At 34.7% G+C, this 9,496-nt stretch overlaps 1 protein-coding gene across 2 annotated transcripts; it reads right to left on the bottom strand.

The window, feature by feature from the left end:
• Positions 438-7,873, bottom strand: LOC109343580 (voltage-dependent T-type calcium channel subunit alpha-1G-like). 2 transcript variants are annotated; one of them, XM_019581940.1, is made up of 5 exons: positions 7,344-7,870; positions 3,236-3,348; positions 2,761-3,135; positions 1,827-2,640; positions 438-795 (listed from the first exon to the last, which is right to left on the bottom strand). In XM_019581940.1, the coding sequence occupies exons 1-5, from the start codon at positions 7,567-7,569 to the stop codon at positions 725-727; spliced, it is 1,599 nt and encodes a 532-aa protein (XP_019437485.1). In that variant the 5' UTR covers positions 7,570-7,870; the 3' UTR covers positions 438-724. The 2 variants fall into 2 exon arrangements, with proteins under 2 accessions (XP_019437485.1, XP_019437486.1); XM_019581941.1 differs by having other exon boundaries at positions 455-786; positions 7,344-7,873.

Genomic DNA, 9,496 nt, shown 5'->3' with positions numbered 1-9,496 from the left:
TTAAGAAGATAACAATATAAAAATATATTGGATTCAAATCTCTAATAATTAACAATAATTAAGTTCCAAAAGAAAGTATATTATATGTTTCTACTATTTGGATAAAAGCTCTAGTTCAAAATTTATTGTATAAAAAATATTACATAATTAAGATATTTAACGTTCAAAGGATATTCATTTTTATTTTGTCACTACAATTTGTTTGAAGTCATCATTTTTATTCGAAGTTTTATTTAGTTAAATTAGATGCTCAGCTCACACTAGGCCTACAAAATATCAAAACCGACCCTGGCCATGTACAAATAGCTACATAGGGAAAGTTGTCAAATAGAAGCATTCACATCACAACAAAAAAAAACCTGATCCATTGCCATCATTGAATGAACATTTTTCTAGTCAAGCTTATGCAGCATAACCTCTTGAAGAAACATAGAAAATAAATCATTGCAAGAAATGTGCAACAAAAAAGGAAATTCTTACTTTCATTTTTTCTTTCCTTACATATTTTTCCCCCATCTTACATCACAAAACAGTGATAATGCATGTACTCAAGGCCTGCCACTTATGGACTTTGACCTGAAAATGCATACACCATGTGGAATCAACTATTTACATGCTTAGTAACAACTTATATTCACTCAAATGTGAAGCTTTCATCCTTTGAGTAGTTCACATTTATAGTACTCTAGTTCTTCTGGCAGAAAGATACACTTCCAGTACTAAGTTATACATGTAACACAAGTACTATTAACATTATAGATGCCCATTTGAGAGTTCTAACACAACCTGCTGAAGCTGCAAAAACAGGATATTAGTGTTCACGAAATAATATTTCATATAAAAAATCTTCTCTATACATTGTAACATTCCCTTTGCCACAAAAAAAAAACAAGTTATCCGAATTTTTAACGAACTGGTTGTTTATTATTAGTGACAAAAGGAGAAAAAAAGGTGGTCCAATGCATGATGCTCCCACTTAGTGGGGTCTGAGGAAGCGGAGACTATGTCCAGGATTTAAACCCGTGACTTCATGGTCACTAAGCAACAACCTTACCGCTATTTGCCATTAATGGCAAAAGGAATGATACAAAATATTGGGTATAGAAGATTTCCATTCATATTTCATTGCCATATATGATGAATGATACAAAGCACTAAGAACTTCAACAAACACCATGCTCAGTGATTAACTTAAAATTATATGCAGATTCTTGCAAATTTTGGATGAGAGATTTCCAGAGAGCAGTTTCCTATATGATATGACCAAAAAGTTCAAGGTATGAAAAGCAAATGTAAGAAATTAAAAATAACAGAAGAAAAATATTAGAGCAACCTGCATGTGCACTACTAGGTAGAAACAATGAACATACAACGAGGAAATTTTTTGGGGGATAGTTTGAGTAAATATAGAATGTGAAGTTCTTTCTTTCCAACTTTACATAGTGCCAAATCCATGAAGCTAACCATTTCTAATTCCTTCATTAATTGAGTATCCACAACAATTTTGATGCATGGGCATTAAAAATTTAGACTGTTAGAGCATGCTTATGCATAGAGAAGAGGGTGAGTTTCGGTGCAATGATAAGATTGTCTGCCTTATGGCCTAGAGGTTATTGGTTCAAATCTTCGAACAACCATTTTGATTATGAGGATAAGGCTACATACATATACCTTCTCCATACCCCACTAGGTGGGGACATCGTACACTAGGCCGCCCTTTTTTATGCATACAAGGAGAGAGAAAATGCAAAAAGTTGTCTCTAGTCTGTAGTTAACACTATTCAACTTCGAATCAAATTACTAGCTATATAATTCAGCATACTCACATGTAACTGATGATGACCCATGAAAATCTGTGTGAGAACGTTCTCCATCTGGTGCATTCTTAGGATTCGCAGGAGGGGGCTCAGCATGAGCAAAGGCTACATTTGGTAACGGACTCAAAGCAGGTACCGAATGAAAGCCACGTGCAGGGAGTTCAACGTGTGGTCTTGGTGAGACATCAGGAACAGGACTGGGTATTGAATGAGAGACATGTGCTGGGGGTTCAACCTGTGGTTTTGGCGAGGCAACAGGAACATGATAATGTGGATGGATACTAGGGGCAACTGTGGGTGTTTGATGAGCATGCTTCCCAGCATTATGGGTAGAACTCCTTCTATGCCCAAATTGACAATTAGGAGGCTGACCTCGAGAACGTTTCCCCAGTGCAGGCACATGTTTTGTAGCAGCAGGAGAACCTGCCTCAGGTGATGTTCCACCGGCCCCAGTTGTAGGTGCAGGTATAGGAGAAACTGCAGGAGTTAGATGGCCATCATGGTGATGGTGATGATGATGCCGATGATGGTGGTGGTGGTGTGGTGGATGAGGCAGGGGAGCAGGAGCAGGAGACCAAGCAGAGCCACTACCATCATTGCCATGAAGGGAGTGGTTCAAGATGGATGAAAGATGGACCTGCTTTACCCTACCAAATTCAGTGTTATTCAAGCCAAGATTACGGCGTCCCATGATGGTTTGAGCCAGTTGCTTCATCCTCTTTTTTGTTGGATTAATTCCAACTGCAAGTACAACGGTTGACTGAACGACAGTAGGAGGAGCTACCGTTGAACCTTCAGAATTTGATAGGATGACTTGCAAGTTCTGCAATCCGATCAGGAAACCCGATCAAAATGATTACAATCAAACACATAAGTTATACGAAATTCTTACGATCAAGAATATCAATAGAAACAGAAACAAAAGGAAGAATAATTGACAAACCTCAAGGGATCCTAGTTCTAATCCAGACTTAAGCTGACTCGTCAGCTCATTGAAATTTAATTGTATTTGATAAATGGAGAAATTCAAAGTAAAGTTGAATCGTGTTTGCACTGTCTGCAGAGGAAAAGCACTCTGCTGTGGAATTATAGTAATTCCTCCCTTAAATTTCAGCACTTCAAAAAAGGAGGGTTTGCCAAACAACGACGAAGATGTAAGCTGGAGATGCGATTGACGTATAACAAGGGATTGAAATGATGCCCTTATCAAACTAATGTCAGTTGAAGACATCTCTGAGTATTTACCATCAGGATCAACCGCAAACACCACTTTTGTCATGTTTGACTTATGTATGGGATCAAGCGACAAGATGACCACCTGGATTTTATTTTTAAAAGGAGAATAACATCAATAACCGATATTCTGATAAGTAAATAACCATAAAGAGCATGAAAGGAAGATATTAAGAAAGAGGTACTTTGGTAGAGGGAGCTTCTATCTCATCAAAAATTTCGTATGCGAGCTGTGGGGCGTTGTCTTCTAGCAAAGCGACTGACTTATTGATAATAAAGCTTGCAACAATATCATGATCTGCAAAATTAAGCAATGGTATTAAGTGAAATGTTTGATAAATTTTGCTTATATCATGAAAGAAGTTTGACTTCTTAGGTAGTTGGCATAGTCAAATTCTTGTAATGGTGTGGCAGTGCATGATTGAGCGATAGCATAAAAAACTTTCAGAAACTTGGGATCCAATACCATAAAATTAAGATACATAAAAGTAGGAGGAAACATCAATAAAGCATGTTAAACTTGTGCTATCAATGTACTTAATGTAATTTTGCTTGAGCAAGGAAGAGAAAAGTAATGTGATCTAAAGAATGTCTAGAAGTTTATCCAACAAAGGTATAATGCAAGATGTATCACTTTTTATAGGCAAAGTTTTTTACGGGGTGTGGGGAAATTTTCTAGGGTTTGAATGCATCACTTATTATAGCTCTTTCATCCACCCCCTTAAGCTTCAAAAGAATACAAGACTTTTAAGAAGAAAACTATGAAGTAAACTTCATTGTTATCATATTCCCAGTAAAATCACAGCAATGTATATAATACCCAATATAATTTGCCAGATGAAGCCTAAAGCTGAGATAGCCTAACACACAATGGCAATAATGCCGAGACGACCATTGGAAACTAGGGCCGGTTCTGACATATCGGAGAAAAGATGCCCTGTGCAGGAGAAAAGATGGCCCTTAATTTATTAAAAGAAAGTATAACAGTTTTTTATGGGGATTGAAATATTGTGTGCCTACAGTCATAACACTGTGTCTCAATTTTACAACAAAATAATTTTGTTGAAAAGAATGTAAAATTTAGGGAAAAGTTCACAAAACTCCCTTTAAGTTTTCTGTCTTTTGAAGACACTGTAAACTTTTTTTTGGTCCTCATTACTCCTTAAACTTTTCCTATTGATGAAATTGGTCCATACATACATACAATTTTAAATTATTAACAAAGAAATTGGAATTAACATATTAGATGGTTTACATAAACTCCTGGAATGTCTACAACACGACCAGGTGAGAGCCTTAGCCCATTTTTTGATAGATATGTATACAAACAAACTCCTTTGAAGCAGTTTCTTGATAAGTATGAATTAGCACTCCACAAGAAGCATAAGGAAGAATCTGATGCAGATATTGAATCAAGAAATTCAAGCCCATCGTTGAAGATCAAATGTTCTTTTGAACTGCAATTGTCTAGAATGTACAATAGAGAAATATTCATGAAGTTCCAATAAGAAGTGGAAGAAATGTATTCTTGTTGTGGTATAACAAAACTAATGGTCCAGTCGTAATTTTTTGGGTCAAGGAGCATGTTTTGAGTGAGGGAAAGAAGAGAAACTAACTTTATGCATTACCCCATATGTTAGTTCTAATTCATTGTTAGTAATTTAAAATTGTATGAATGTAGGGACTAATTTCACCAATAGTTAAAGTTTAAGGAGTAATTAGGAAGAAAAATAGTTTACGCTGCAAAAGACATAAAATTTAAGGGGTTTTGTGAACATCTCCCTAAAATTTAACACTAACGTTTGAATAAAGTATCAATTTATAAATTTGTTTTAGGTACTACTAAGGATATCTCTTCACCTTTTGGGTAAGGAATCGATCTTTTTCAAGGTGTGTGGCATCAATTTCAACAATTGTCGCTCATAGAAATCGAACATTTGAGCTTTTAATCTTTCTGGAGATCTAGTGAGGCTTTACACCACTAGACTGACGTCTTATAGGTCAATTTATAAATTTTCAATTTCAATGAGCTCTAAAATTTTAATAATCTTATCTTTATTATCTTGTTTATCAAATGAACCTAAAGTATAACTAAGGAATATACTAAAACCATTCTATGATTTGTAAAAATAAACATATTGATAATAAAATAAAACATTAAAATAAGATATTTAGTTAAAAATGATTTTTTTAGAAAATGGGCCCCTTATCATCATGGGCTCTGGGCAGTCACATATGCAGCACCTGTCCACGGCCGACCCTGCTTAACATAAGCTAATAAGCGGATTGATGTCATAAGTCATACACTATGTAATAGCTTAAAACAAAAAGAATGTTCTATTTGTATGCTTATAATAACCATGATTAGTTCTGAACGCTTCAAAATTATCAAAATGTATACAACCCTAAGTTTTGACCACAAAGTTTCATAATTGTTTTGATGGTTTAGATCACAGGCATCTTCCACCATAGGCAATCATGTTAGATGTAGGAATATCGACAACATGGTGGGGCTAGTTCTCCTAGTGAGATATTTTTCCATCCACAAAATTCGAACTGAATGCATTATTTAAGAGGAATCAAGCATGTACAACTTAAACCAATCTCATTGGTATACATAGTTTCCTAAGTAATAAATCACACACAATAGCAGTGGGATAGCAACATAATCGAGGTTGCTTAGCCCCTCAACATGACGGGACGACCGATACGGTGCGATGACCGTCACGAGTGTAAGCGGTTTGCATCCCAAAATCGTGGCTCAAAACCCGCTCCAAGTTGCATGTTGGAGGAAAACCCTAGTTTTATGAGTGAGAAGTCATCTTTGCCTTATTTTTTAATACATGCCATGAGTTTTTAGTAATGTAACCCTCACCTTCCCTTCCCTATTATAAAACACTTGAATAGCGGGCCAACCTAACTACAAGCCTAACTTTCCCTTCCTTTTTATAAAACACCTTCCCTTCCCATCATTTCTTTTTAAACTGAAGAGCATTCCATCCACAATGATTCTTCTCCTTTCTTTTCCTTCCCTTCCTTCTGCACATTTTTGTTTGCTTTCCCTCTTTACACTTTGTGTGCCTTCAAAAATGTTTTGCTTCCCTTCCTTCTCTCCATTCCCTTCCTTATGCTACTCACTCTTATCTCGGGCAAAGATTCTTCCAACCTTCCTTTCTTCATTTTGGAGATGCACAACCATGACCTCATCTCAATCTCCCATTGTCATACCTACTACTAATGTTGTGTTGTTGAAACCCACTGGCAATATGGCATGTGAATGGAATCACATGAAATGTAAGGTCTCGCTAGATCGCAAGGATGACCAAATGGTCAAGGGTTTGATTCCTGAGAGCAACACTTATTAGGAGAAACAACCATACACCCCAAAAGAGATTAGTTCCTTACCCAAAAGGTGAGAAAATACCCTTGGTACTACCAAAAAATTACTTATATTTTCCCCCTAAGGTGTAGCAGTCATCCTGTTGCCCACTATATTATTTTTGGAGCTTACCACTATCCACAATTGGGTACGTAGATAGTTTTGTAGTTTGTGAATAAACATTGTCAACATACAATCACCAAATAAGGCAAATAATGTAAAAGACTAGAGTCCAAGTGAAACTCAGTCCAGAAAATCCAATTCAGTGCCATAACAATATATATGACCAAAATCCTGAAACCTTACTTAAATAGGCATGATGAAAGTAGTAATTTCCTAAATTAAGAAAACACCATCCAACAAACAAGTTCTTTTCCACAACGATGTCTAAACCTATATTGACTAAAAAGTAATCAAAGTTAGGTTAACTAAAAGGATACAAAAACACAAATAAACGTCTCTTTAAATACTAAAAAGACCCAATTAAGTAACCTCAGAAGCAAATTTAATCATATGGGGTACACTTCTTTACCCAATTTAAATGCTTAGATTAAAAATTTAAACAAAAAAAAAAAAAATTGTATAAAATCATAACACAGCAGTGTCAAAAAATTGATGTGTATTGCCTCAGGATGACCCAAAGGAGGTCAATGGTTCAATTCCTAGGAGTAATACTTATTGGGAATTGCAACCATACAGCCGAACAAAAATTAATTCCTTATCCAAAAGGGTGGTGAGTGGTAGTATAAGAAAAAAAGATGCCCAAAATCACAAACACCCCTAATTACCAAAAAATAGTTAAATCAAAACTTTAAAGTTTAAACCCAAAACCAGAAACAGATCTACACCCACGAAACAATGCCACTACCTAAAAAACCAACAAAATATAAAAATAAAAATAAATTAAAAACTACCTTTATATCTGGAATCACCATGTAGATTATTCTGATCTGCGAGGTCAAGAAAGGGTGGCAACAAAAACAAAGCAGAAAGGAAAACAGCAACAGAGAATAAGATTTCGAGAATGCATCTGAAACCAACGACTTTCCGAAACCAAGAACACCGACACTCGGCCACCGCATTCTGCGGCGGATCCTCGCCGGAAGGAAGAGGTTGTTGTTCATCTTCTGGCTTCCCCATTGATAGCAATGCAGAAACAGAAGTAGAAGATGAAATGGGTTAGTGTTCATTCCCATTGGGTGCGTTTGGTGCACCCATTTAAAAAAATTGAGATTTTTGGAAGTGGGTATTTGGAATTGAGAAGTTAATTGTTTTTGGGTGGTGTAGAAGAAGAAGAAGAAGAAGGAGGAAGAAAATTAAGAAAATTGGTTTATTAGGGTTTGAAGTTGAAAAGAGGAAGGGAGAGAAAGAGTGAAGAAACTTGTACAGCAAAAATGACAACTGGTGTCATTTTCTTTTGGAGAGGATGCTGCAGCTGGTACTGTTTTTTCCTTTTAAAAATTAGTTTTCTAAAGTTTCTATTTTTGTTATTCGAATTTCTAAGTAAGTAAGAAATAGATTTTGAATAATTTCAAATCTAGGAAGTAACATTTGCAATTTCCCCCATGTCCACACAATATTCACCTAAATTAAATCAAACATGTGTATGCTCATTTATAAAAAAGAGTATCATACCTACCTAAATATGAATATGTAGTACTTGCAGCAAACTGTCTATTATATAATTAAAAAATTAAAAAGTTAAAAAAATAAAATTACAGAAAATCAAAATAATGATTGTACTACATTGATTCAAATAGTTTAACAATATATATCTTTCAAGTCCAATAACACTTAAACAACTTGAGAATAATTTGTCATGCCAGTTAGAAAAGTTAGTGGATGAAGCAAACATTTCTAATGGACATTTTGGACTAATAAACAGATTTTTTATATTCTTCAGACCTAATAACTATTTATGAGTGATTCCATGTGTATAGTCCAAATTGTCAATAATAAAATAAATAAGGTATCAGGAAACTTATTATTTTCATCAACATAATAACATAACTCAAAACTGTTATTTAATTTTGAAAGAAAAGGAAAAGGGAGAAGTGGGTGTTAAAGGATTATTATTATTTAACTTGGCACTAGCATCGCACTAGGGGGAGTAGAAATTAAGAAAGAGCTTAAAAAAAGGTGTGATAAGGAAGCATTTGTGAATGGAAATATTTGAGTGACCAGTGATTGTTGAGCTTGACTCTTCTAAGTTAACGGGCATCACGTTTTTTCCTCTCCTTGTTGTATGCTAGCTACTCACCCATGTAAGAGATAAGATATAATTAATACACCGAAAGTCATACTACGGTTTTATTTATTGTGATTTTCTTTATATGTAATTAGATCAAAATATTTTCACCACAGTACAATGCAGTGTACGTTGGTAAGGTCACGAGATTGGAAGTTTCCCATAATTTTTATCATAAAACATTTTTAATTTAAGGGAAAAATTCACAAAACGATCTTAAATTTTATATATATTATAAGTATATATCATAAACTATTTTTTCTTCCTAATTACTTCTTAAACTTTAAATGTTGGTAATATATACATACAATTTTAAATTACTAACAATGAAATTAGAATTAACACATAAAATTTTAAAGGAGTCGACTTATGCAGGAAGTAATTTGCAAAGGGGTCGACTTATATGATATGATGCATGAGGAGTACACTTTTAAGAAAATCATTGATAAAATGGGACTCATACTTCATTCCTATTTTGCAGTTCACATTCCTACTTTTATTTTGTAAAATGTAGACAAGTATAAGTTTCTCTTGCCTAAAAACTGCATGAGATGATCATGGAAGTTCATTTATGATTCCAGCTTCTCGTTAAGCTTGTAGCTTATATAGTGACTTATCTTAAATGTTTTAGTCGAGGTTGAGATTTTTTTGTTACTCATATATGCATGCTTTTGTCTTTGTCCATTGAGTTTGAGATATTCTTTGTGAATTCATTGTATTCAGACAAATTCTTTTATCCAGGGAGAAATTCTGTATATAATTTAGAGCTTGACTTCATTATTCAAAGGGAGCATCTTCCATTCTCATGAGAGATTGAAA

This window comes from Lupinus angustifolius, chromosome LG03, assembly GCF_001865875.1.
Source record: "Lupinus angustifolius cultivar Tanjil chromosome LG03, LupAngTanjil_v1.0, whole genome shotgun sequence".
In the NCBI taxonomy this organism is placed as follows: Eukaryota; Viridiplantae; Streptophyta; class Magnoliopsida; order Fabales; family Fabaceae; genus Lupinus; species Lupinus angustifolius.
This window is presented reverse-complemented; position numbering and strand designations above follow the sequence as displayed.

Coding starts and splice junctions, on each gene's coding strand:
- LOC109343580 (XM_019581940.1), bottom strand. CDS start 7,569: ATGGGGAAGCCAGAAGATGAACAACAACCTCTTCCTTCCGGCGAGGAT. Junction 3,136..3,235: donor TAGAAGCTCCCTCTACCAAA/GTACCTCTTTCT, acceptor AATAAAATCCAG/GTGGTCATCTTGTCGCTTGA. Junction 2,641..2,760: donor TAGAACTAGGATCCCTTGAG/GTTTGTCAATTA, acceptor ATCGGATTGCAG/AACTTGCAAGTCATCCTATC.